Below are 26,157 nucleotides of genomic sequence, written 5' to 3'. Positions count from 1 at the left end.
CCGGAAGTGTGCTCCCTTCTAGTCTTTTCTCGTTGCACGTGTTCTAGGTGGGCGGCTGGAGGTTCAAACTGTGGTTCTATTAGTCGTTTACCTGTTCTTGGGCACCCAAGTCGGGCTGGGGCTAATGGCTAAGTTCAGCTGGTCTGGAAAAGTTGAGCGAACTGTCTGGGGCCTAGTGACTACGGCCATATCTTTTTTTTTTTTTTTTTGAAACAAATTTCTTTATATACCCTTGGCTATCCTGGACCTCTGTGTAGACCAGGTTGACCACGAACTCACGAGATCATTTGCCTCTGCCTCCAGTGTGTCAGGATTAAAAACTTTTTGGCTAGAGAGATGGCTCAGGTTATTAGCTTTAATGTTGACTTTTCTTCTGGAGTTCAATTCCCAGCACCCACATCTCACAACCATCTGTAATGGGATTTGACTCCCTCTTCTTGTATCAAGACAGAACGCTCATATAAAACAAATAAGTAAATATTTTTTAAAAGGAAACTTTTGGCCGGGCAGTGGTGGTGCACGCCTTTAATCCCAGCACTTGGGAGGCAGAGGCAGGCAGATTTCTGAGTTCGAGGCCAACCTGGTCTACAGAGTGAGTTCCAGGACAACCAGGACTACACAGAGAAACCCTGTCTCGAAAAACAAAACAAAAAAACACCAAAAAAGAAAAAAAGAAAGGAAACCTTTGCCTCGTTAGGAGGTGGTGTTGCATGGCTTTAATTTCAGTACTTGGGAGGCAGAGGCAGGTGACTCTCTTAGTTTAAGGACAGCTTGGTCTATGGGACAGCCAAAGATACACGGAGAGACCCTGTTTCAAAATAACAAGAAAGTGTGCCTCTACACGAGGCTCTGGAGACCTCCCACGCCCTGAGATTCACAGGATCTGCCTCTTAATGTGCTGGGATTACCGGTGTGGGCCACCACACCTAGTGATTTTTTAAAAATGTGAATGTGCGTGCTTCTCCTTGGTTTGCATGTGTACCACATGTGTGCAGTGCCTTCAGGAGCCCCTGGAACTTGGGGTACAGGAAGTTGTGAAATGCCTGATAGCTATGCTGGTCACTCAACCGAATTAGTCTGGAAGTGCTCTTAGCTGCCGAGCCATTTCTCCAAACTTCTATTTTCTTTAATTTTGAGACATTATCCCATCATGTAACTCTGGCTTGCCTGGAACTCACAGAGATCCACTTGCCTCTACTTCCAGAATACTGGAACTAGAGACATGCACACCATACCTGGCATGATTTTTTTTTATGTTGTGATTTTGTTTGTTTGTTTGTTTGTTTGTTTGTTTGAGACAGGGTTGCTCTATGTAGCACTGGATGTCCTGGAACTTGTTCTATAGATCAGGCTAGCCTCCAACTCAGAGATCCACCTACCTCTACCTTCAGAGTGCTGGGATTAAAGACATGAGCCATCACCACTTATTGCGAATTTTTTTAACTGTAAAATAATACCCAAGAGGGCGGGAGAGGTTGCTCAAAGGTGAAGCACCCTTGTGCAGATTAAAAGCATATACCACATGCTCACTAATATAGACTTAAGTAATATTCCTAGGATTGTTGCTTTTGAGACAGGGTCTTGCTGTGCAGCTCAGCATGGCAATTCTCCCATCTCAGCTAGGTACTGTGCTTGCACATGAGCACAATTATACTAAGCCCCTGAGACTGTTTTTTGTTTTTTTTGTTTTTTTTTTTTTTTTTTTAATAAAGATCCCTCTGGCAGCTTTACAGAAACAGTGAGAAAGAGACAGGTGCTAGAATGGAAGCAGACAGGAAGTCTGCTCATCACTTAGATTGTAGAACATTCTCTTGGTCACTACCAGTCCACCAGCTCCACTGAGGATTCTGGGTGTTGGCTTCAATGTTCACCAACTAAAAGAACCACATAAGTCAGGGAAGAAAAGGTAGAAAACCCACTGCCTAGGCAGTTGGCCCACAGTAACGTTCAATGGGGAAGTATCTGAGCTCCAACAAGCTGGAGTTCACTGCAAAGCCTGAGAAGGAAGTCCTAGATTCTGGTTCTCAACCTTCCTAATACTTGACAGTTCTCATGTTGTAGTGATCCCAACCATGAAATTATTCTTGCTGCTACTTCATATGAATGGTAGTGTAAATATCTTTTGGAGAGATAAGTCTGACAAAGGGGTAGGGACCTACAGGTTGAGAACTACTTTCCCAGAGCAGTTTACACCCAGGAGGCCAGCATTCAAAGTTCTAGCTTCTTTTTTTTTTTTTTTTTTTTTTTTTTTTTTTGGTTTTTCGAGACAGGGTTTCTCTGTGTAGCCCTGGCTGTCCTGGAACTCACTCTGTAGACCAGGCTAGCCTCGAACTCAGAAATCCGCCTGCCTCTGCCTCCCAAGTGCTGGGATTAAAGGCGTGCGCCACCACCGCCCGGCAAAGTTCTAGCTTCTAGCAAGGAGTGTGACAATAGCTTAAGTTACCCCAAAATTTCTGTCTTAGAATGCACTTGGGGCCCAGACTATGCAGTGTCACCACAGGTCTGGGGTTGTAGAGGTCTGAAAGTGTGAGTTTCTTTGGTCACCGGCTTCCCTGGTGCAGACTAAAAAAAAAAAAAAAAAAAGAAGCGTCAGTGAGAGTCCGGGAGAATTCCTACTGGCTGGGCGGGAGGGGCGGAGCCCGAGGGGCGCCCGCCCGGAAGCGCGCCGGCGGGAAGACAGCCTGGAGCGCGCCTAGACTGGCGGGGAGATCAGCGTGGCAGGTACTCAAGGGGAGGCGGGAAGTGTGCTCCAGAGGCGGGACCAAAGCGACTCCACACCTACTGAGACCCTCTCTACGTTCCCCATTTGACGGAGGCGGGACTTGGGAATTGTGGCTCAAGAGTGTCTGCTAAGGACACTCTTAGGATATGGGATCCTAACATAAGAATCCCAAAGTCCTCTTGGCTCTCCTTCGCAGTGACCTCTCGGGCACAGTAACGCCTGCAGTGGAAGAGAGTTCTGGGTTCTCCCCCAAGCATTTGGGTATGAAGGTAGAAAGTGGGTCCTTATTACAAGAGTCCTGTAGGTGGGATCAGGGGTCACATGGGCAGATTCCAGAATTGATGTGGGAAACCTCTCCTTGTCCTCAGTCTAGCAGGGTTTTCCAAGCTATGCTGTTCACAGAGTTGTCGTCCTGCCTGGTGCCCCTCCCAGGCAGAAGGATCGAGCACAGATGCAAGCCGTAGGGCTGCAGTGACCACTCACTACCCGTCGTGCCCTGGGTTCTTGGGCTGGTGGTTTCAAGAGCTCCCCGGTTTCCAAACCGAGTTACTGTTGCTCTGACATGGAGGAGGAGCTGGTCCTCTACAGCCTACTCCCCCCTCTGCTTCTCCAGCTTCTTTCAGCCTTGCCTAAGCAGGCTTGCTTGGCAAGCTGGGACATGTCTGGTCCCCGAGGACCTTCCATGGGTGATGGCTGCAGTGTTGGAGGGGCAGAAGCCAGAGGAAACTGCAGCTGCTGCAGAGGATGCTGCAAGACCCACAGTGCAGGCTGTGGATTCCAGGCTCGGAGGAGCACCTTTTCTCCTGGCTGGGAACAAGTTGAACTTGGACTTACACCCAGGGGGCTGCCATCGGCTGCAGTACCTGTGTTCCCAGCAGTCCCCACAGTTGCTGCAAGTGGAGTTTTTGCGGCTCAGCACCCACGAGGACCCTCAATTGTTAGATGACACCCTAGCCAAGGTTCCGTGGAGTCTCTTGCGCCTTCGCTCCCTGGTCCTCAAAGGTGAGTACCCTTGCTCCTGACCCTGTCCTCATCTCTGTCCCAGCTTTGACTGGACTTCTTGGTCACAAAGGCCATCCTTGTCTCAGCCCTAGCTCTAGACCTTTCTTCTCCCTGCCAATCAGGTGTGAACCCCCACCCCACAACTGTTCCCTGTTCTTAGCCCTGTCACCTTCTTCCCCAAAGTGAGGCTGGCTGGGCTCTGTCTTCTGAGCCTAGAACTATGAAGGTGCCCAGTTGGGTCTCTGCAGATCCCAGTTTTTCTGTGGTGATGCTGTCAGTTTTTATGAACTGTTGTCTTCTCCACTTTTCTGTCTTTCTCTGTCCTTCTGGCTGGCTTAAAAGGGAGACTTTCTCTGACAGGGTTGAATAGAGGAGACTCCAACTCTGAGGGCTATAGCTGTCTCCCTCACTTCCAGGTGGCCAGAGCAGGGGTGCCCTGGGTGCCTGCCTCCATGGTACCCTGACCACTCTGCCTGCCGGCCTGAGTGACTTGGCCTGCCTGGCCCACCTAGACCTGAGCTTCAACAGGCTGGAGACACTGCCGAGCTGTGTCCTGGAACTGCGCAGTCTGGATGCATTGCTGCTTTCTCACAACTGTCTCTCAGAGCTGCCAGAGGCCTTGGGGGCACTGCCCACTCTCACCTTCCTCACTGTGACACACAACCGCCTAGAAAGACTGCCCCCAACTCTGGGGTCCCTGTCCACCCTTCAGCGTCTTGACCTCTCTGAGAACCTTCTAGACTCCGTACCCTCTGAGATTGGAGACCTGAGCAGTCTCCGTGAGCTCAATCTGGCCTCCAACCGGCTGCAAAATCTCCCAGCTTCCCTTGGTGAGTAGCAATGATATCAGCTTTGTTTCACCAACGAGTAGCGAGCAAGCCTCAGCTACTGCCCAGAGCTCCACTCCCATGTGGCCCCCTGCAGCCTAAAGTCTCGGGACTCTGGCCTCCTCCCTCCTCTTCCACAGGAGCCTCTGTATGCTGCACTTCACCTGTGAACCTTCACTGCTCCCAGATGGCCCCTTTCTTTCTACCTCCTTGGTTGCCTGTAATTCATATGTGTCATTGTCCCACCATGTGGCAGAGCCCGAAGCCTTTAGTTTTGAGTGTCTTGTCCAGGTGCCCAAGGCCACCATAAGTAGCCCTAAGCCAGCACTTGCCTGCAGCGGGGCTGCGGTCCCTGCAGCTCCTTGTTCTACACAGCAACCTCCTGACCTCGGTGCCCACTGGCTTGGCCCGCCTGCCACTGATCACCCGACTTGACCTGAGGGACAACCAGCTCCGAGACCTGCCTGCTGAGCTACTAGACGCTCCCTTTGTGCGACTGCAGGGGAATCCTCTGGGTGAGGCCTCTCCAGCGCCTCCAAGTCCCCCAGGTAGGCTTGGCATGGGGCATAGCCAGGCTATGAGTGGGTAAAGGCACATCCCCGTTCTGACCATATGCCTATCCCTTGTGCAGGTATATCCCAGATTCCAGAAATGCCCAGGCTATTCCTGACCTCAGATTTGGACAGGTATTGGTGGGAATGTGGCTAGATCTGTCTACCCTGCCTCCCAGGCCACACTGGGATACCTTGTCTTTCAGCCCTCATACCTCTTTTCTTACTCAGCTTCCTTGTGACTCCCCATGGCTGTTCTGTGACCCTGGCCTGTGGTGCCCGCCTACAGTTTCCAGCAGGAGCCACCACCACGCCCATCACCATCCACTATCGATTGTGGTTGCCCGAGCCAGGCCTGGTCTCTCTGGGACCTCATGACTTCCTGCTTAGTGGTGTCCTGGAGCTGCAGCCTCATGGGGTGGCTTTCCAGCAGGCATGTCCAAGATGGGTAGGGGCAGGATGGTGGCCTCGGCCTGGCCCCATCTCACACACTACTGTTGCCTGACAGGATGTGAGCTTATGGCTGCTCTTTGTCCCTCCACGAGTCCGTCGCTGTCGTGAGGTAGTTGTGAGGACTCGGAGTGACAACATCTGGAATGATCTAGAGACCCATCTGGAGGAAGAGGCACCCAAGGTGGTGGCTGCCTAGGCCCTTGGGAGTGAGGGGAGAGGAGCAGCTTGCCCCTGACACCATCCACCCCACCCACTGTCTTCTGCCCTGACTCTGTCTTCCCTTGTGTTCCAGAGGCTCTGGGCTCGCTGCCAGGTCCCCCACTTCTCCTGGTTCCTGGTCGTATTACGCCCAGTATCCAACACTTGCCTGTTGCCACCAGAGGGAGCACTTCTGTGTTCCTCAGGTCATCCTGGGGTCAAAGTCACTTTTCCCCCTGGGGTCACAGAAGAGCCTCGGCAAGTCTCCATGCAGGTATTGGCAGGGCAGTGCCAAAGGGTGGCAGGAGATGCCTCAGTGTACAGGAAGGCACTGAAATGGTTCTCTGTCCAGGTAGTGCATATGGCCGGACTAGAGCTGAGAGCCCTTCTGGAAGAATCCGAGGCATCAGTAAGCCCCCTGCTGTGCCTTTCACAGAGCGGCCCCCCCAGCTTCCTACACCCTGTCACTGTGCAGCTGCCCTTGCCTCCTGGTGTTACAGGTGAAGCTGCATGCCACAGGACCAAAGATGGGTGATTAGCAGGGGAAACAGCATTTAGAGGGGCTTTAGCCTTCTGCCATTTCCTGTCCAGGCTTCAGTCTAAACCGTTCCCACCTACATCTGCTCCACCGAACACCCCTGACAACCACCTGGGATGACATCACCACTCAGGTGGCACTGGAATTCACCCACCTATATGCACGCTTCCAGGTCACACACTTTTCCTGGTTAGTGTCCCCTAGCTTCCACAGAACTCCTCCTGCCCTTCCTCTGTATGGCTACGCCTCAACTGTGGCACTTCCAGGTACTGGCTCTGGTATACCACCAAAACCTGTGTGGGGGGCCTGGCCCGGAAGGCCTGGGAACGGCTGCGCCTGCACCGTGTGAACCTCATTGCGCTGCAGAGGCGTCGAGACCCTGAGCAGGTCCTACTGCAGTGCCTGCCCCGGAGCAAGGTGCGGCAGCACGGAAAACAGTGGAGTGACCTGAAGGCCAGGGTGGGTACAAAGCTTTGGCCTTTAATCCCTTGTGGGTGTCCCACAGGTAGATGCCACCTTGAGTCGGCTGCTGGATCGCTACCGTGGCCCTGAACCCTCTGAGACTGTGGAGATGTTTGAGGGTGAGAAGTTCTTTGCAGCCTTTGAGCGGGGCATTGATGTAGATGCTGGTAGGTCTCTCTTATGCAGGGTGCCCTGGGGAGTGACACTTGGGCCCCTCCTACTGAGTTTGTTCCCCCACCCCCACCCCCCGCAACTCCCCATAGACCGTCCAGACTGTGTGGATGGCAGAATCTGCTTTGTCTTCTATTCACACCTGAAGAATGTAAAGGAGGTTTACATTACCACAACCTTGGACCGGGAAGCTCAGGATGTTCGAGGACAGGTGGGCTGATGTGTCAGGATCCTGGACTGAGGTATCTGGATCTGAAGTCAGGGCTCTGAACCCCACATGATCCTTCCTCAGGTGTCCTTTTATCGGGGTTCACTTCCCGTGGAGGTGCCTGAAGAGGCTGAGGCTGCCCGGCAGAAGAAGGGCACAGACGCATTGTGGATGGCCACCTTGCCCATCAAGTTACCGGTGAGGCTGGAGAGACATAAGCTGACAAGAGGAGATAGTCTCAGGGTGACCAAAGACAAGACAATCAGTCCAAGCTTACTGTATCCTTGCCTCCTGACAGAGACTCCGGGGGGCCCAGGGCAGTGGCCAGGGGACTGACTTCTCCTTGATGCCTCTGAACCTGGGTGATGCGGAAACTGGATTTCTGACGCAGAGCAACCTGCTGAGTGTGGCCTCACGTCTCGGTCCTGACTGGCCAGCCGTGGCCCTGCACCTAGGCATGCCCTACCGTGAACTACAGCGTATCCGGCATGAATTCAGGTAAGCTTCATGAATTCTCGTGATCCTGCTGACTCCCAGCTTCAGGTTCAAGGCTGATGTCTCCCCAACTCTTGATCCCCACACACTAGCTAAAAGCTTTCAAGGAGGTGGGGTTGGAACAAACACCAGCCTGGAAAAGGAAGGTCTGGTCACTAGCCCAAGGAACTTTTTTGGGGGGGGGAGGGGGAGTTGGGGAGTGTTTTCAAGACAGGGTTTCTCTGTGTAGCCCTGGCTGTCCTGGAACTCACTCTGTAGACCAGGCTGGCCTTGAACTCAGAAATCCGCCTGTCTCTGCTTCCCAAGTGCTTGGATTAAAGGTGTGAGCCACCACCACCCGGCCCCAAGGAACTTATGAGATATGTTGAGTCTCTGTGTGTGTTCCTGGGCAAAACACCTTCATCGCCACCCCTCCAGGGATGACCTGGATGGACAGATCCGCCACATGCTCTTCTCTTGGGCTGAGCGCCAGACTGGACAGCCTGGAGCTGTGGGACACCTGGTACAGGCCTTGGAACAGAGTGACCGGCAGGATGTAGCTGAAGAGGTGCGTGCCATCTTGGAGCTTGGCCGCCACAAGTACCAGGACAGCATTCGGCGCACAGGGCTGGCCCCTGAGGATTCCACTCTGCCTGGCACCTCGACTTCACAGACTCCAGAGTCTGCATAGGCCTAGGCTTACAGACTTAAGATAGCCTTAAACTTGACTTGGCCAGTGGGCAGAGCCCTATCCTTCTACCTCACCTGTGTGGTACAGTGCCCCAGCATACAAAACCCCCTCACTGTCTAGCCCAGGCTAGCCTCCAACTTGCAGAGAGTGCACCTCAGAGATTGTTTTACTTAAAGGATAGAGAGCAGGTTACCTAAGTGATCTGAAGCCTAGTCCCTGTGTATGTCCATACTTGCTACCATGCCAGGCCCTCCTGCTAAGATGGGGCAGAGAAGGCCTGGAGAGATGACTCAACAACACTGGCCGCTCCTTCAGGGAACCCATTTTCAGTTTCCACTACCTACCTGATGGCTCATGCCAGTCTGTAACTACAGTTCCGAAGGATCAACACCTTTCTCTGGCCTCTATAAGATACCAGACATGCATGCAGGCAAATATCCATACATATAAAATAAAAGCTATTTATTGTGTGTGTGTGTGACAGTACCTTTGTCATTCTTCCCATCCACGTGGGTCCCCAGGAATGAACTCAGGGTCACCAGGCTTGGTTGCAGACACCTTTGCCCAGTGAGCCATCTCTAGGCTCTGACGTGTACTATTCCCCAGGGGTGGGGAGGAACCATTCTACATAGTAACCCTGCAGCTGGTAAGGATACAAAGTCATCCATGACAGAATGGTGCATAAGCCCTGCCCACCAGGGTCTTATGGGCGGTGTCTAAGGAGCATCTATCTTAAAGCTCCGGGACCAAACCTTTCCCAGACCATCCCATCCCCATGCTTCCTACTACTTATTCTCGGTCTATTCTGGCTTGAGGTAAGAACAAGGAGGGCCTAGGGATAAGCAAGAAAGCCCACTCCCTCAAGGGTGGCCTGAGGCTGTGGTAGTGGCCACGCCGGCCGGGAGGGGGAGCCGATGGCAGCAAAATCTTAGGGCGGAGCGGGCGCGCCTCCGCGAGACGCCTCCCCGCCTAGGTGCAGGCCCGGCGCGGCACAGCGGGGAGGCGATCCCGGCGGCGGCAGGGTGGTGAGTGCTAGCTGGTCAGTTCTCGTGGCGCTCACCCAAATCTGGCTGAGTTGCAGGGAGGAAAAAGGGTGGCATTGGTGGCTGGGAGAGGTGACATCTCAAGACACTGCGGCTCCGGCGGAGCCTGAACCGGTGGGTACCTCGACCGACCGGCTGTCTCCGGGTGTGGAAGGCCGTGCTCGGTCCCGGCTCTGCCGGGCGCGCTCCCCGCGCACACGTGTCCCAGCAGAGTGGAATCTCCAGAGCTGAGGCTGGAGTTATTTCTGCGGAGGGTGGGGGTGCTGCACACGTGAGAACCCACTGGACTTGCGTGGGCACGTACATGGTCAGAGTCCGAGTAGTCTGGCTAGAGATAATGAGGCCAGCTGAGCCCGGACCGTGGGGTAAAGGGCATGATCTGGCTGGAACAGAGGATGCGCCCCATACTGCTTTTCCTTTGTAGGACAGCTGGAGTACCTTTCTGTGAGAAACCTCTTTGTGGCCCTTGTAGATAGCAAGACAAAGCTAACCTCCATAAGAGGAAGGGGCAAGGGAGACTGGATTGGGGGAAGGGCACTGGTGGTGAGGCTCAACCCCAGCCCAGACACAAACTCAGCCCCTTCCCCCCATCCCTGTCTCTCAGCTCTTTGGAGCTGGCTATTGTTCTGGAATTCTTTGTAGACCAAGTTGTCTTTGAACTCACAGAGATCCACCTGCCTCTGCCTCCTGAGGGCTGGGATTAAAGGAGGGAACCAGGATGCTTTTCTTTTAGGTAGGAAACGGGCAGCTCGATTGGTGAAAAATCGGGAAGAACTTGTATGGAGCTATCAGCCTCTGTATGCTGACCTGGCTTCTCTCAGTTGGCCTGAGACTTGACTGGGGAAGAAGGCAGACAGCTCTGGCTCCTCAGTGGCCCGACTAGACAATCAGGTTTCTATGGTAACATAGACAGTGCTGAGGAGCCCTGACAGCTGTCTCAAATTGATGAGAGTTTAAAGAACACACACAAGCTAAGAGTGGTGGCACACACCTTTAATCCCAGCACTCAAGAGGCAGAGCCAGAGTTTGAGACCAGCCTGTTCTACAGAATGAGTTCCAGGACAGCCAGGGCAATCGTCTCTCAAAAACTCCTAAATCAAAAACAAACTCTAGCCAGGTGGTGGTGGCGCACACCTTTAATCCCAGCACTTGGGAGGCAGAGGCAGGCGGATTTCTGAGTTCGAGGCCAGCCTGATCTACAGAGTGAGTTCCAGGACAGCCAGGGCTACACAGAGAAACTCTGTCTCAAAAAAACAAAACAAACAAACAAAAAAAACCCTCTAGGAGTGGGGGAGGCAGGGAACAGACCAGAGGGTTCCCTTTGCCTGTTATTCCAGGCAGCAGAACACCTGTCTTCTCTGGTGTTCTGCCTGTCTTGTTTAGTTCTGGGTGCAGGGCTGACTCAGCCCTGGGGATCTCAGTGCCTGCCTGGCTCTTCCCCCATGGACTTCAGACTATCTGTCTGACTTCCAGGATACACACAACACCTAGGTCCCAGATCGCAGATTTGAGGGGAGGTAGCATCTGAGGGACAGCAGGCTGAAGGAAGAGGCATAAGGAAGGGTGGGGCTTCCCTAGAGATGGGGCAGCAGAGGTTGCTGCTGTAGCTAGTTTACACTTGGAGCATGGTATGGAGTAAGAAGTCAGACTACAGGTCAGAGTTCAGAGGTCAGGCCTTCACCACACACAAGGGCTAGGAGGGACAGGCACTCTTTTACTGAGGCCCCTGGTATGCAGAGGTCAGAGGGCATCTGGAGTACTGCCTCCACCTCCTGTGGTCCCACCAGGTGAGCAGGGCCTGTGCTTGGCAGTGGTGGCCTTTGAAAGTCAAGCATCCCTTTCTTGTCCTTTCCAGAAAACAGGTTTACTTTCTTGTGCCCTAACCTAACGTTCCCTGATGGGTACACCCGGATCTCTCAGCACAGTGGTTGTTGACCCATTTCTCAAGAGCACATACTGACAGGTCTGTACAGGGTGTCCCATTCCCTGGGGCTCCAGGGCTGTAGACCAGTCTGTGCTTATTCCAGATAGAAACCTACTGAGTGGCCTGAAGCTGGGGTCCCTGTGGGTAGGCAACCTGCTTGGCTTGTTTCTTTCTTTAGCATACAATCTGGGCCCAGCCCCAGACCCCCAGAAGTTGTCTTACCCTTCTCTTCCTTTTCCCATAGCTGCAGAGATTACCATTTAGCCCAAAGTGAAAGAGAAAGTCCTCCCCCCACCCAGGCCCGCCCCGCCCCTCAGCCAATCCCTGTAGGCTTTTGTCTCCTCCTCCTGGCCAGCCTCTTTATCTCCTCTGTGAGCGTAGTTGTTGGAGCCGTGGAGGAGCAGTTGCCCGCACTCTGGCACTCTGGGGTGCACTCAGGGTGAGCAGGACCCCGTGGATTGTGGGGGGAGAGATGGGTAGTAGGTCCAAAGTCACAAGTCGTCTGGGGGCTTTTTAGTATGATGCAGCCACGTGGCCCCATGTGGCAGCACTGAGGATACTAGCCTGTGTGTGACAGCTGACCTCTGAGGGCTCAGGAAAAGACACAATGAGGACCGGGACTGGTTTTTATGATTGTATCCCTCACGGGAGCCCCCTGAGGCAGGCTCTTGTTGCCTCTTCTCTCCCACTCTAAAGTTATGGGATGTACCAGCCACAGATGCTTCAGGAGACCAGCATCCCTCTCCCTCCCTCTTCATACCATTTATTCTTGACCTCTCTTCCCCAAATCCCTCTCCCCAGGCTCCTGTGTCTTCCGGGAGTGAAATACTTCCTTCGGGAAGTGGGAAGGAAGGTGGGCAGCCAGCTGGGTGTGGTGGGAATCTTGCTTCTCTATGGAAAGGGGCTCTGAGACTCAAAGTGAATGAACAGCTATGGAACTGGGTCGGCTCTGGCCAGGAGCTTCACAAAGGAAAAACCACTACCTCCCCATCCCACTGAAAATGGCAGATGCTAGCTGCCTCTCCGCTCAAGGATGGGGACTGGTTACCACAGCTCAAGTCTGGGGTCCAAGTACCACTGCATTAAAAGGCATCTGGCCCTTTAAAGGCTGGAGCTTGCCTTCTGTGCGTGAGCAAATGCGTGTGAGCGGTGTGAGCCGTGAGTTCCTGGCTGCCTGGGAGGACGCCATGGGGAGGGCATTGAAGTGAAGCCAGGTGGCCCCAGGGATGGGTGGCCTCCCTTTCTTCCTCCACCCACCCCTCAGTGTAACCTCAGGGTATCTTGATGGCTGCAGCCTGAAGCATGGGGTCTAGGGAGTGAGGGGCTTCAATCCCTTGTGAGATGGTGGGCAGGAAGAGGGACTTCTTTCTCTGATAGGCTCGTTTTACCACTCATTCTGTCCTTTCTTTCAGGTGGCAGAAGTCTTGAAATTGCTCTCAAGGTGAGGACATCCCCTCCCCCAACATCAGCCACCACCAGCCGCCCACATCGTCCTCATCAGCCCCTCCCCATCAGTGCCTCCACTTACATCGCCCGCCCCTCGACAGGCCTGAGCCAGCCTCCTGCTTCACTTGGTGTAAATGGCTGATAAGCAGATCAGGTCAGAGGGACCCCGATCCCCGGGCTTTCGGTCTTGGCTTTCACCCCCTCCCCAGCATGACCTCCCTGTCCCTCCGTCCTGTGGTTGAAGATGTTAATCCTGACACTTGACCCTGCATACACAGCCTGCCGGCCAAGCTCATCAATGGTGGCATCGCTGGGCTAATCGGGGTCACCTGCGTGTTCCCCATCGACCTGGCTAAGACACGGCTGCAGAACCAGCAGAATGGCCAGCGCATGTATGCCAGCATGTGAGTGACAGCTGCCTAGCAGGGGTGAGGGTGCAGCTTCCACCTTTGATCTCTGCTCCTGCACTCCTGGATTTGAGGAAAGGGAAAAAATCACAGGGCAGGCTTGAGAAAGATCCCGTCCCTGACAGAGTCTTTGGCTTCTCTGTCGGCCCTGGATGAGCATAGTGGGTAGAGACAGCACTGGCTGCCCTTGCCTGACTCAGGGCCAGGGTCCAGCTGGCCACAGCTTATTGCCATCCCCTTGACTACAGGTCTGACTGCCTCATCAAGACCATCCGCTCCGAGGGCTACTTCGGCATGTACAGGGGTGAGGCTTGGGGATGGGCGGCAGACGGAGATGGGTGGCAGACGGGTCTGGCTGGGAGCAGGGACAGGGATGCATGCCTGGGCTTGGTCTGTAAGTATAGACGCGTTATGTGGTGCTGGTAGCACCTGAGCACAATGGGGGCATCTGCCAACCCTTCATGCTGGGAGAATTGGATATTTGAGGGGATAGTCTTCTGCAGGGTGGCAGGTCTCAGCCCTCACCTGAACACCCTGCTGTCTTCTACTGGTGGAGCAGGACGGGTTTTGTTTATTTTTCTCTTTTTCCTAGTGGCTCAGGTCTCCTCCACTACTTTATGTGACAGGCAGGATCACATCTGTGCCTAGAGACCAGGGGCATTAAACAAAGCAGCTTAGAAAACAATCCCTGAGGGTGGATTTGCCCAGATGCTGTGTAGCCCTGAGCCCTCAGCTCTGATCGGCTATCCACAGCCTTCCCTGAGCCCTGACCCGTACTGTGGTCCTGCTGGTGGGAACACCTGTCCCCAGGAGGAAGGCCCACCGTAGTCTCTGGGGGCCTGCTCCTCATTGCCTCTCAGGAGAGGCTCCTGTTCTGCCAAAGCCAGAGACAGATGGAGGTGGAATGCTGGGGAGGGAGGACACAGCGCCACCCCATCCTGCCTGGTTCCCGCCTGCCTGGCACAAAACAAACCCATATGTGGGTGAGAGGGCAGGAGGTTGCAGCCAAGGAGTGCCAGGCAGGGCTTTGCCAGTGTGGAGCAAAGCAAGCGCTATCCCACAGCCTCCCCAACCCAAGCGACCCAGCAAGTCTATCCCCACCTGACAATGCCTGTGTCCCCCAAGCCTCAGCTCACCCTCAGATGCCCCACAGGAGCAGCAGTTAACCTGACCCTGGTCACCCCTGAGAAAGCCATCAAGTTGGCTGCTAATGACTTCTTCAGACATCAGCTCTCCAAGGACGGGTGAGAGGCTCGGCCACGATGGCTGCTGGGGCCCAGGTCCTGAGGAAGGGTGTGTTGCTAACCCCACCCATCCCCCCAGCAGTCCCCTACACTGATGACAGACCCCAGGGGCTCTTCTACCTCAGCCCCTTTGCTCAACATCCCTGACCTTGTGGGGGCGGGCACTTCCCTGCTGCCCACGTGAGGAGGTGCAAGGCAGCTGCTGAGTCAGTGGCTGTTGGCCCCTAGCCACTGTCTGCTGCCAGAATTTGGGGGCATTGAGCAGTTACCCCATCCCTGGAGTATGGGGGTACAAGGTTGGCCCCTTCTGTTCCCCATTTCTCTTTATGAGCCCCTTGCGTGTGAGACATCTGTCCCTCGGGCTGGATGCCTGTTGCTGGAGAGTCTGGAGCCCAAAGCTGTGCCCCCATGGGACCTCCACAGTTCCCATCCCCCTTAGCACCAGTGAATCAGACTGTCCCTGACCCATGTAGGGAATTGTTTCTCATCACCTCATCATAGTCCTGCCCCTGCCCTGTAGACAGAAGCTGACCTTGCCTAAGGAGATGCTGGCAGGCTGCGGGGCTGGCACCTGCCAGGTGATTGTGACCACCCCCATGGAGATGCTGAAGATCCAGTTGCAAGATGCGGGCCGCATTGGTAAGGTGCAGGGAGGGGACAGAGCCTGGGTGGGGACAACGGCTAGACCCTCTCCCCTGCCCCTTCCCCAAGCCAGGAGGAAGAGACCAGAGATCCTTTCTCACCAGCTGCTCAGAGGAAGATCCTGGCTGCCCAGGCTCAGCTCTCAGCCCAGGGAGGTGCCCAGCCCTCAGTGGAGGCTCCAGCCGCTCCTCGACCCACAGCTACCCAGCTGACCCGTGACCTGCTGCGGAATCATGGCATTGCTGGCCTCTACAAGGGACTGGGGGCCACGCTACTCAGGTAGAGAGACGGGCATATGGGAAAAGGAGGTCTGCCTGCTAGCTCCTCCCTTTCCACCAACATCACGCCTTCCTCCCAACAGGGATGTCCCCTTCTCCATTGTCTACTTCCCCTTGTTTGCCAACCTGAATCAGCTGGGCCGCCCATCTTCTGAGGAGAAGTCACCTTTCTATGTGTCCTTCCTGGCAGGCTGCGTGGCTGGGAGTGCAGCCGCCGTGGCTGTCAACCCTTGTGATGGTCAGTGCTTAGGTCTGGGCCCCACCATTGGGGGTTTAGGCGGGAGCCCCTATAATGACTCATATGTCTCTTGTAGTGGTGAAGACTCGGCTTCAGTCACTTGAGCGAGGTGTCAATGAGGACACTTACTCCGGGTTTCTGGACTGTGCAAGGTGGGCCAGGTCCCATGAGTTGGGACAGGGCTGGGACAGGGCTGGGCTGGGCACCAGTTCTGACTTTTTTCCTCCCTTACAGGAAGATCTGGAGACATGAGGGACCCTCCGCCTTCTTGAAAGGTGCATACTGCCGTGCACTGGTCATTGCCCCGCTGTTTGGCATCGCCCAGGTGGTCTACTTTCTGGGCATCGCTGAGTCTCTGCTGGGGCTGCTGCAAGAACCCCAGGCCTGAGCCCATGGCTGCTTCTCCCCAGCTTATGGGCAGGGGCCAGAAAAGGGTGACCAGCACAAGCCTGAGGAGGAATGGTCTCTCCCCAGTCCTCCCCATCAAAGAGGAAGGCAAGGGGAGGGTGTAGGGTCCACATGGGTGGTATACACATAGGCCCCCATGTGGTCCTGAAGGGACAAAAAATTGGGATCAAGGTCTTATTTATGTAGAAAATGCAGAAATCTGTACATTCCTCAAGCCCGTCCTGTTGAGCCAGTTCTGTCCCATCCTTGTACCTCAACCTAGTCCCACCTGGCCTGAACACCCCATGAGACAGAGCTGGTCTCTGGGCTGGGGCCCCCAGGCCTGGTTTGGGCAGGCAGACCCTACCCTGTAGTCCACTGGCTCTGGTCTCTGGGCTCTCCTGGTCTACAAAGGGGACCCACACACACCCAGAATTATTTATTGAGTTAGCTGTGCCCACGTGGCTCTGCCTGTCCTCCGTCCATCAGTCTGTGCCCCTGCTGCTCTTCCCACCTCATCCAGGACCCCACTCTGCCTCCCCAGGCAGCCTTACAGGAGGCTCGGAGTGTCTTAGCCTCATGTCAAGCTAGGATTCCTAGGCTGGATGTGCTGCCACACTCAAGTGTCGTCCCAGGCACCCCACACATACTCTTCCTGCTGAGCCTTTGGACCCCCACCATGTGGGACCCAGATTGCTTGAGGTCTTTGTGTGCCTGTGGTGGGCAGTTTGCTCCCCCACCCCCAGCAGTCAGCTGGCCAGGCTGCTTGGGGATGGGCCCAGCCCATAAGGGCACAATTGCCTTTCCCCATGGAGTCAGGCACCCCGAGCTTGTGTGCTATTTGTGCCTCAGGACTCTATTGCTAACCCCGTCCAATAATTTAGTTCTCCAGCCTGGTAACTCTTCTGATAGAGCCCTACTCCTGGACAGAGATTGCTTGTGGGGGAAGGGCAGGCATGAAGGCCAGTATGGAGCCTGGGCCTCCCAGCTTTCTGGGCCTCTGTCCATGTTTGGAAAGCCCCACCCTTCCAGCCCTAGCTCCTCTGTTCTGAATCAAAGCAGTCCTCCCCTGCCCTGGCCATGTGATTGTGTTTGGTGAATTGACTGAAGTGCTGGTGCTGTGTCCCTCAAGCCCAACCCCCTCCATGGAGGCCCCTTCCCAGTGACACTACCTGGGGCTCAAGTCTGGGCTGCCCCTAGTTCACGGTTGCTCCTGGGAGCCACTCCTCCTATTATGTCTGTACCTTGAAAGCTGCTGCTGCTGCTTACAGAATTATATTTTTTTCTTTTGAAGAGTTTTAAGAAGTTGTAACTTTTTGTGTCTTGTCATGTAAAAGATAAATAAATATTCTAAATAGATGCTTGCTTTAAGAGTCTGTGCTTGGGTGGAACAGTGGGGAGAGGATGGGCAACGAAACTAGAAACTAGCCAGGTTTTCTGTGCAGACCAGCATTGCCCAAGTTTCCACCCTTGTAGACTCCTAACTCACAGTCTGGATAGGATACAGTCAGGCAACCTTGCCCCGCCTTCTGGTTGCGTCTCCTCAAATGTAAGAAGTGAAGCTAGGCATAGGGACGTCCCACCTCACCCCTACCTCCGGGTTCCCAGGGTGTAGCAGGCGTGGCCCCGCTTACGCAGCTGTCCCCGCCCCTTGCCGCTGGTCCTGCTGTCTTGCGCCCGGAGTGGTGCATTGTGGGAAACTCCTGAGCACTCCTCGGTATCCGCAGCCACCGCCCGCTGTCATCCCGTGAAGCGAATGCGCAGCGAGAAGCTGGAGGCCCCAAAGAAGACGTAAGGCGACAGGCCCTTCTGAGGACTGGTAAGGACAGGGAGGTAGGGTGGAATTGGGGGCGTTGAGTCTAGTGGCCAAGCAGTAGTGCATTGGCCTTGAAGGTCACTGGGGTTGTGGCTCGAGCACCTTACTCTCCCCGGCTCAGCAGCCCTGGGGAGGCAGAAGAGGCAGTTGGAAGAATAGGACGTAAGTGTAAGCCGAAAATGACCAAGGGCAGTTAACTGCTCTGTGTAAACTTCATGCTCAATGGCTAAGGCCTCTCCCGAGATGTAACGTAGAGGAGCTTCCTGGGAGGTGGGCAGCACCTGGGTTTCTGTACTGGTTATCTCCATCACGGTGTGACCTTCAAATGACCTTCGGTGTGTTCACTGTACCTGGTAGGGGGGCTTGGAGTTTGAGCTTCTCCAAGTGGCTCCCCCTCCCTGCACACCGGCCATTTGTCTTCCTGGGGTAGAGGCGGACAGGTAGCCCTGGGTCTTCCAGACAGGAGCCTCTGTGCAGCAGGGTGGGCAGGCCCCAGTCTCCCCCCATAGGACACAGAGAATCAGGGTGAGGTCTTTACTCTGCATTGTCCCAGGCAATGCTGCCAGGGACCCTCAGCTCCTGTAGCAAAGCGTTGAGCTCAGCAAGGAACTCTTGCCCTTGAGCTAGATGAAGCTGTGGCCCATAATGAGGAAAGGGCACTGGATCGAAGCTGGGTGGGGCAGATGGCTGACCAGAAGCACAGGCTGGCAGATTCCCTAATGGCTTCTCTGCCTCCATTTTATCACTTCCTGGTGACCTGGATCTACTCTCCCTCTGACAGAGTCTGAGAACCCAGAGTCTGGGCTCTTTCCCTGTCCTTCCCTTCCTCTTAGTCTCTCCTCAAGCTGAGACCAAGTCACCATAGCATCCCATTCTGTGAAATTGCTACAAGCTCTGGAGATGGCTTGTAGCACTTAGCCTGACAACACTCACCATGACTCCTGCCTGTCTCCTTTGAGCAAATACTCTCTCTTCCTGTTTGTAGGGTTAGATCAGTATTTCCACAACAGGGCCTCTCTACTCCTACTGTGAGATAGACACAGTGCATGTGAAGCAAGACTGGATTATAGGTTAGGAAACTGAGGCCTTTGGTCTCAAGAGTTGAAGGGGCTTCTCCAAGAATGGTCAGAAGGAGATAGAGGGCAGGCCTTGGAAGAGGAGGGAGTGGACCCACAGGATGCTCCCTCAGTTGGAGCTCCTAGAGGATTCAGGGAATTGGGAAAGTCATCTCTATGGGGGCAGGGGCAGATAAGCTATACAGAAGGGAAGCTGTCCCTTGTCACCATCTCACTTGTGTCTCCCTCCAGACCCGTATAATGCCCAGAGGTGGGCTGTCCTGAGCCACTGTGGTCTAGCCACCTGCCAGTCACACAAGCCCAAAACCAGCTGCCAGCAAAAATCATCATGGAGTCCCGAGGAAAGTCAGCCAGCAGCCCCAAGCCAGACACCAAGGTGCCTCAGGCCACAGCTGAGGCCAAGGCCACTCCAGCTGCTGATGGGAAAGCTCCCCTGACCAAGCCTGTGAAGAAGGACACCCAAGCAGAGAAGCAGGAGCAACCAGCAGCCCCTGGGCCAGCCACTACCAAGAAGACAGCAGCCAAGGCAGATCCTGTACTTCTCAACAATCACAGCAACCTGAAGCCAGCTCCCACAGTGCCGGCAGCCCCCAGCAGTCCTGATGCAACCTCAGAGCCCAAGGGTCCAGGGGATGGGGCAGAGGAGGACGAGTCCAACACTGGAGGCCGAGGTCCCTGGCCTTGTGAGAACTTGACCCCTTTGCTGGTGGCTGGGGGTGTGGCCGTGGCCACCATAGCCCTAATTCTTGGTGTAGCCTTCCTAGCCCGGAAAAAATGATACCTGGTGTCCAGGTCAGGGCACAAGCCACTTTCTGTACAGACCTGAATATATAGTGCATGCAAGGTCCTAGATATTTATCTATATATATATACACATAACAAAACACACACACACACACACACACACACACACACACACGTATATGTATGCTACATACATCCGTGCAGCAGGAAAGAAATAGACAGTGAGCCCACCTCCACTGACCCCAGCACACCTTCTCCCAAGTAGTTCTGGGGCAGGAGCCCAGCTATGCAGTTTGCAGGAAGCACTAGCATGGGGCAAAGGGGATAGCTTGGACAAGACAACTAGGAATAGATACTGGGTGTGGCCTCTGAAAGATAAGTGCTGGAATAGGCTGGACCTGTGGGGACATTAAAGGGCATGGCTGTTTTATTCTCCCCACTTGTCTTTTGAGCAGCCAGGGGCAGTCTGTCTGGGCCTGATGCTGGGGGACTGACCTGAGGGTGGGATTCAAATCTGCAGAGCTACCTCTACCCACTGTCCCTGTCCTGGTTGAATGGAAAAGGCAAAGCTTAACAGCTGAATCTGGGATGGGGTCCCCACCCCCTCCTTTTTTTTAAATGTATGCCCCAGGAGAGCTCCTGAGGCTAGGACCACCTTACTTCCTGCCCAGAACAGCCAATTGTTCGGGGGAAGGGGTTGGTGCTGAAAGCCTGGTAGGGAGGCAGGAAACATGGAGGAGCCACATTACAGTTCTGCCTGCCCAATATTCCCAATACTGTCCTTCCTGCCTGCACCCAACACCCCCTTGAGTTTAACAGCGTATAAATGCAATAACACAGGTAGAGTAGAACTGCCCAGTGAGTGGCAATCACTCACTGTCTGCAGGAAGACCTGCTGTGCAGCCCCTCTTTAGTGCATCTGGCCCCAGCTTGCCCCTTGGTGTGGTGACAGTGGGCAGCTTCCCAGAAAACTGCAGTGGGCTCTAAGGAAACATTGTCCTCACCTGGCCAGCGGCGGGGACCTTGGGCCTGAGTGGAGGCTGAGTTTGAAATAAACCGTTACAATATAAAGGCTGGGCTGGTGTCCTCACCTGCATGGGGCTGGGAGCGGCAAAGACTTCCTACTGGGGTATGCGTGGGCCACAGTCATTCTGTAGGCTTTCCAGGGACCAGGCAGAAGTCTGAGGTCCTCCTTCATGCCCTGATCATTATGGGCTACAGGTGCCTACAGCTCCCACCAGACCCTCCCCAATTCCAGGTGCTCCCTCCCTGGCCTCTGTGGGAGCCTGAACCCAGATGGACAGTTAGGAGCTTCACAATGATAATTGTGTCTGTCCCCTCCTCCTGTGTCCCCACCCACCCAAGGCCTGGCTGCTACTCAGTGCACTGGGACACAAGGCTTGGTTCCCTCAGAACCTGTGCCAGCAAGGAGGGCCCCTCTACCCATGAAATGCAGGAGAAGCTGAGGTCAGATCCCTCTCTCATCACCTTGGTTCCACAGCGCCCTGAGCCCGTTCTGCCCTAGTGTGTCCAGCACATGGGAACTGTGAGGCTGCAAAGAGCAAGGCTCATTTGGGATTATATCATCCTGGGCCCCGCCTTTCCATCCTAGGGGGCACTGAGGCTGGCAGGCAAGCTTGTTGACCTGCTCCTTCCTCCCGAGGCTTTCTTTGAGCTGGCATTTTTGTTTGTTTGTTTTTCTTTCCAATCTCTTGGTAACCACCCTGCTCAGAGTAGTAGCTCTGCCCGCATAACACACCCCATCCAAACCTGGACAACTCCAAACAGGGTGAAGACATCTGAAATCAACACTTGGCCTTCAGACCACTCTTCCTCTCCCTTTGACCACTGTCGGTACAGACTGTCTCTTTCAAGTCCAGGCTGGCACCTGCCTGATTCAGAGATTCCTGAAGAGGGTTCTAGACATGCCAGACACACAACCACCTCTAACTCATCTGCACTGCAGGTGCCAAGGCTGCCTGTGCTGCCTGGTGGACATTCACTGCCTCACCCAGTACGCCCATCCATCTATCCTTCCTTTCCCTTGCACTTAAAACACATAAAAATTACCTAAAATACTGGTGGCTTGAGAGATGGCTCAGTGGTTGAGATCACTGACTGCTCTTCCAAAGGACCTGGTTTTGGTTCTCAGATCCTACATGACAGCTTGCAACCTGTAACGTCAGTTCTAGGGAACTGAGCTATAGATACACATGCAGGCAAAACACCCATATGCATAAAATAAAAAAAATTGAAATCTCAGTTAAGAGAATATTGGCACCTTTACACAGGGCAGGAATGAAAACCTTGTGAAGCCTTGCTCTGGTTTAGACCTGGAAAGTTCTTTGTAGGCATTGTGTGGCAGACTGGGGGTCAGCTGGTATGTACGCTACTGGAAGGTAGTGAGAACATTAAGGGTGGAGCTGGGTAAGGGGACTTCAGGCCATCCAGGGGAATTTGTTGTTTGTTTGTTATTGTTAATTTCTAAGCCGGATGTGGTGGCCTATGCCTTTAATCTCAGCAATTGAGAAGTAGAAACAGATTGTTCTTTGTGAGTTCCAGGCCAGCCTGGCCTACATAGTGAATTCCAGGATATTCAGAGCTACACAAGAGACCCTGTCTCAAAACTATAGAACAAACCAGAGGTCAACTCAGGTATCAAGCCTTAAGCACTGTTTAGTTTACCTACCTTGTCTTTCTGTTTTACAATTTTATGTGTATGCCTATTTTGCCTGCATGTATGTCGTTGTACTACCTGCATATCTGGTGGCAAGAGGTCAGAAGACAGTGTAGTTATCTTTTGGAACTAGAGTTACAGATGGTTGTAAGATGCCCTATGGCTACTGGGAATCAAACCCAGGTCCTCTCGAAGAACAGCCAGTGCTCTTAACTGCTGAGGCGTCTCTCCAGCCCTGATCAACTTTTTGTTTTGTTTTCAGACAGGATCTCTCACTGGTCTGGGACTATTTAGGCTAGGCTAGCTGATCAGCAACCCTTGGGAATTCCTGTTTCTCCCCAGTGCTGAGGTTACAATTGTGAGCCACCATACCTGGCTTTTTTTTGTTTTGTTTTGTTTTGTTTTTTCGAAACAGGGTTTCTCTGTGTAGCCCTGGCTGTCCTGGAACTCACTCTGTAGACCAGGTTGGCCTCGAACTCAGAAATCCGCCTGCCTCTGCCTCCCAAGTGCTGGGATTAAAGGTGTGCGCCACCACCGCCCAGCACCTGGCTTTTTCTATTTTGTTGTTTATGTGGTTTCTGGAGATCCAGCTCAGGTCATCTGACAGAGCTCTTTCCTGCTTACTTTATTACGCATTTTGCATTGAAGCCTTTAGTGCTTACTGCAAATGTTTTCTCAGTTGCTGCAGGAGGGTTAACAAATGTCACACTGTCCCTTTGCATTCTGGCATCTTGGATAGGAGACCTTGCCATGCTATCTAGTGAAACAATCTCACCGTGTACTCATACTTAATCCTATTGAGCAAGCAGGCTCCCTATGGATGGCCAGCCAGGACGCTGAAGGTGTTTCTGTTCCATCAGAGCCAAGATGGCCTAAGTCTCAGACAGCAGACAATCCTCTGCCACCCACCTGTGACACCATCTCCTCTTGCCCTTAGCACAGCCTGTATTAAGCTTGCACCTGTCACCTGTGACTGCAACTCTAGGTCTTTTCTTCACTTTTCCAATGCCCTACTTGTGCTCACTCCAGAGCAACATTAGAACCAGGGAACAAAATAATCACAGAGACCAACATTTATAATCGCAGCCTTTAGGAGGCAGAGTTAGAGGGAGTAGACTTTCAGACAGCCTGGGCTATGACATAAGACCATCTTGGGACTAAAACAGAAAAGAGCTGGGGCTGGAGAGATAGCTCAGTAGTTAAGAGCACTGACTGCAGCTGGGCAGTGGTGGCACATGACTTTAATCCCAGCACTTGGGAGGCAGAGGCAGGCAGATTTCTGAGTTCAAGGCCAGCCTGGTCTACAGAGTGAGTTCCAGGACAGCCAGGGCTACACAGAGAAACCCTGTCTCAAAAAACAAAAACAAACAAACAAACAAAAAAAGAGCACTGACTGCTCTTTCAGAGGTCCTGAGTTCAATTCCCAGCAACCAAATGATGGCTCACAACCATCTGTAATGTGATCTGATGCCCTCTTATGGCATGCAGATAGAACACTCACATGCCTAAAGTAAATTTAAAAACAAAGAAACAGCTGGACCAGGTACAAGTCAGGAGGATCATAAATTTGAGGGCAGCCTGAACTATAAAGGAAAACTTAGTGAGATCCCTGTGAAAATGAGGGTTAGGATGCAGCTAGCAGAGGAATGCTTGCCTACCCTGCAGAAGCACCTGAGATGGCAGAGGTCCCAGGGGATGGGTTCTAATGCTTCACAGGACCATCCCAGGAAGGGAAACAAGCCCCACAACTTCAGCTGTAGGAAGGCCAATTTAAATTATTTGTATCACAACTTTCATAGTCTAAACAAATGCAGATATAGAAAATATACAGTATATTTTTAAAAATATCACCAGGCTGTGGTGGTACACACCTTCAATCCCAGCACTCTGGAGGCAGAGGCAAGCATATCTCTTGTAAGTTGGAGACCAGCCTGATCCACAAAGTGAGTTCCAGGACATCTAGGGGTACAGAAAGAAACCCTGTCTAGGGAAAAACAAACCAAACAAACATGCTCATGTATCCCAAATCACACACAGATCCACAGAACTGAAATGTAGTAAGATCATGTCACCTTCACAGAGGTGCCCTTGCTGGACACTGCTGGAGGGAACCCTGTTTTGGAGGTGAACCCAGGATGTAAAAGTTTCAAAGCTGGGGGCAAAGGTTCAAAGGTCCCCAATAGGCCAAATCAGTCACTTGGACCACTGAAATGCTAACCAATGGTGCGAACAGAGAAGAGAAGAGATTTGGTCATGGTGAGAAGAGGAAGCAGTTAAGAGGTTCAGTCACCATGTAAGTCAGATACTTACATGGATTTTAGGTTTATGTTAAAAACTGGGTAAGAAGTAAGATGTTTGCATAACTAAACAGTCCTTGTGCCAGGCAGTGGTGGTGCATGCCTTTAATTCCACCACTGCAGAGGCAGAAGTCAGATCTTTGTGACCAGCCTGTCTCAAAAAACCAAAACGAGCAGTCATCCCAGCTACCTGAGGGCCCAGGTGGGGACTGCTTTTTAGTTAAAAAGTTTCTTTTACACTTTAAAAATTTTATTTCTATTTTATGTGTGTATGTACACATACAAATCAAGAAGAACTTGTGGGAGTCCATTCTCTTCAGCCATCATGTGAGTCCTAGAAATGGAACTCAGGTGGTCAGGCTCACAGGCTCAGCAAAAGCAACTTCTAAGTACCTACTTCAAATCGATGTCCCACCAGGCTCACGAGCCCCTGACCATCAGCATTTGTCTCTTCTGAGCATCTGTGTCAGCATAAAACAGTTCACCTGCCCATGTCTTGAGCCACGGACACTCATGGAGTTCTTGCAGGACAGTGTGGGGTGGGTGCTCTGTAGCACCCATGTCTAGTTCATTTAGGGAACCACACCCTAGAAAGCCTCCTCAGTTTGACTATGATCACTTCTCAGCCTTCCCTGAGAGGAAGGACCTAACTCACTGCATTTTAGTACAGGCAGCCATGTTAGGCCTTAAACTTCGATTTCGAGGACAGCCCAGGCTTCTTGGGAAAACAGCAGAAAAAGGGCAGCCAATCAGCAACTGCCCTGACATCTGGCCAGGGGCTTACAGCAGATATGGGGAAAGTCCCTATAAGGTAGCCCTCTCTCCCTTGAGTACAAACCAATCAAAAGTATACACATATCCCTACCATAAACTCAACCAGTCTTGATGAAGATGACCCAACCAGACCTGGAAAACCCCTAACTGGCTTTAAAAGGGGGCTGTGAGCTTCCCTCAAAACCACCATTTTGCTTGGATGGTTGACTCCTGCATGCTGAGTTTCTTCAGAACAAACACTCTTTGTCTTTGCATACTATTCAAGACTGGCTTCTTTCAGTGATTCTCAGACCCTTACACCCTGAGATGGAGATAGGGAGATGGGGGGCAGGGCCTTACACCCTGAGATGGAGATAGGGAGATGGGGGACAGGGCCTTATACCCTGAGATGTAAATGGGGAGATGGGGGGCAGGGCCTTACACCCTGAGATGTAAATGGGGAGATGGGGGGCAGGGCCTTACACCCTGAGATGTAAATGGGGAGATGGGGGGGTGGGGGACAGGGCCTTACACCCTGAGATGGAGATAGGGAGATGGGGTGGGGCAGAGAGAAAGAACAACTTTGCTTAGCCTTGAAAACTCAAGATCCCAGAAAAAAAGCCACACATACATTAAAGACTCTACAAAGCAGGGTAAGAGAGATGGCCCAGTGATAACGGGCTGCTCTTCTGGAGGATCCTGGTTCAATTCCCAGTATCTCCATGTCAGCTCACAACTTTCTGTAACTCTAGTGCCAGGTGAGCTGATTTCCCCATACAGATAAAACACCAATGTATAAAAATAAAAGTAATTTAAAAAAAAAAAAAGATTCTGCAAGGCTTGCTGAGCGAGTAGAAGCTCATGATTAATGTGTAGAGTGGGAGCGCC

The 26,157-nt window shown here is 53.1% G+C and overlaps 3 protein-coding genes across 21 annotated transcripts; all 3 read left to right on the top strand.

Moving 5' to 3' along the window:
* Positions 1-2,636: 2,636 nt before the first annotated feature.
* On the top strand, positions 2,637-8,767 carry Pidd1 (p53-induced death domain protein 1). Of its 6 annotated transcripts, none has more exons than XM_034503132.2 (16): positions 2,637-2,721; positions 3,336-3,724; positions 4,141-4,554; positions 4,890-5,099; positions 5,183-5,237; positions 5,334-5,535; positions 5,611-5,736; positions 5,848-6,027; positions 6,106-6,253; positions 6,345-6,480; positions 6,558-6,708; positions 6,797-6,920; positions 7,017-7,135; positions 7,217-7,330; positions 7,431-7,630; positions 8,045-8,767. In XM_034503132.2, the coding sequence occupies exons 2-16, from the start codon at positions 3,412-3,414 to the stop codon at positions 8,295-8,297; spliced, it is 2,745 nt and encodes a 914-aa protein (XP_034359023.1). In that variant the 5' UTR covers positions 2,637-2,721; positions 3,336-3,411; the 3' UTR covers positions 8,298-8,767. The 6 variants fall into 6 exon arrangements, with proteins under 6 accessions (XP_034359023.1, XP_076769476.1, XP_076769472.1 ...); XM_076913361.1 differs by lacking the exon at positions 2,637-2,721 and adding an exon at positions 2,817-2,983; XM_076913357.1 differs by lacking the exon at positions 2,637-2,721 and adding an exon at positions 2,817-2,991.
* A 225-nt stretch (positions 8,768-8,992) lies between these two features.
* On the top strand, positions 8,993-17,265 carry Slc25a22 (solute carrier family 25 member 22). Of its 14 annotated transcripts, XM_076913422.1 has the most exons (12): positions 9,265-9,454; positions 11,196-11,303; positions 12,677-12,705; positions 12,812-12,864; positions 12,989-13,114; positions 13,366-13,421; positions 14,271-14,361; positions 14,882-15,000; positions 15,108-15,282; positions 15,365-15,519; positions 15,596-15,671; positions 15,754-17,265. In XM_076913422.1, exons 4-12 carry the CDS (start codon positions 12,845-12,847, stop codon positions 15,905-15,907), a joined length of 972 nt encoding a protein of 323 aa, XP_076769537.1. In that variant the 5' UTR covers positions 9,265-9,454; positions 11,196-11,303; positions 12,677-12,705; positions 12,812-12,844; the 3' UTR covers positions 15,908-17,265. The 14 variants fall into 14 exon arrangements, with proteins under 14 accessions (XP_034362429.1, XP_034362396.1, XP_076769523.1 ...); XM_076913428.1 differs by lacking the exon at positions 11,196-11,303; XM_076913390.1 differs by having other exon boundaries at positions 12,677-12,864.
* Positions 17,266-17,554: 289 nt separating this feature from the next.
* Cend1 (cell cycle exit and neuronal differentiation 1) lies at positions 17,555-20,613 on the top strand. Its single transcript, XM_034488469.2, has 2 exons — positions 17,555-17,725; positions 19,030-20,613. The coding sequence occupies exon 2, from the start codon at positions 19,127-19,129 to the stop codon at positions 19,574-19,576; it is 450 nt and encodes a 149-aa protein (XP_034344360.1). The 5' UTR covers positions 17,555-17,725; positions 19,030-19,126; the 3' UTR covers positions 19,577-20,613.
* Positions 20,614-26,157: the final 5,544 nt, after the last annotated feature.

The sequence above is a fragment of the Arvicanthis niloticus genome, chromosome 1 (assembly GCF_011762505.2).
Source record: "Arvicanthis niloticus isolate mArvNil1 chromosome 1, mArvNil1.pat.X, whole genome shotgun sequence".
Classification (NCBI taxonomy): Eukaryota; Metazoa; Chordata; class Mammalia; order Rodentia; family Muridae; genus Arvicanthis; species Arvicanthis niloticus.
Note: the sequence above shows the minus strand (reverse complement) of the source record. Positions and strands in the feature narration are given on the sequence as shown.

What these genes read in the sequence shown, in the direction of transcription:
- Pidd1 (XM_034503132.2), top strand. Translation starts at nt 3,412, where the DNA reads ATGGCTGCAGTGTTGGAGGGGCAGAAGCCAGAGGAAACTGCAGCTGCT. An exon ending in TCGCTCCCTGGTCCTCAAAG is followed by an intron (nt 3,725 to 4,140) that starts GTGAGTACCCTT and finishes CCTCACTTCCAG; the next exon opens with GTGGCCAGAGCAGGGGTGCC. An exon ending in CCTTGCCCATCAAGTTACCG is followed by an intron (nt 7,331 to 7,430) that starts GTGAGGCTGGAG and finishes GCCTCCTGACAG; the next exon opens with AGACTCCGGGGGGCCCAGGG.
- Slc25a22 (XM_034506538.2), top strand. Translation starts at nt 12,845, where the DNA reads ATGGCTGATAAGCAGATCAG. An exon ending in GCAAGATGCGGGCCGCATTG is followed by an intron (nt 15,001 to 15,107) that starts GTAAGGTGCAGG and finishes CTTTCTCACCAG; the next exon opens with CTGCTCAGAGGAAGATCCTG. An exon ending in CTGGGGGCCACGCTACTCAG is followed by an intron (nt 15,283 to 15,364) that starts GTAGAGAGACGG and finishes TCCTCCCAACAG; the next exon opens with GGATGTCCCCTTCTCCATTG.
- Cend1 (XM_034488469.2), top strand. Translation starts at nt 19,127, where the DNA reads ATGGAGTCCCGAGGAAAGTCAGCCAGCAGCCCCAAGCCAGACACCAAG.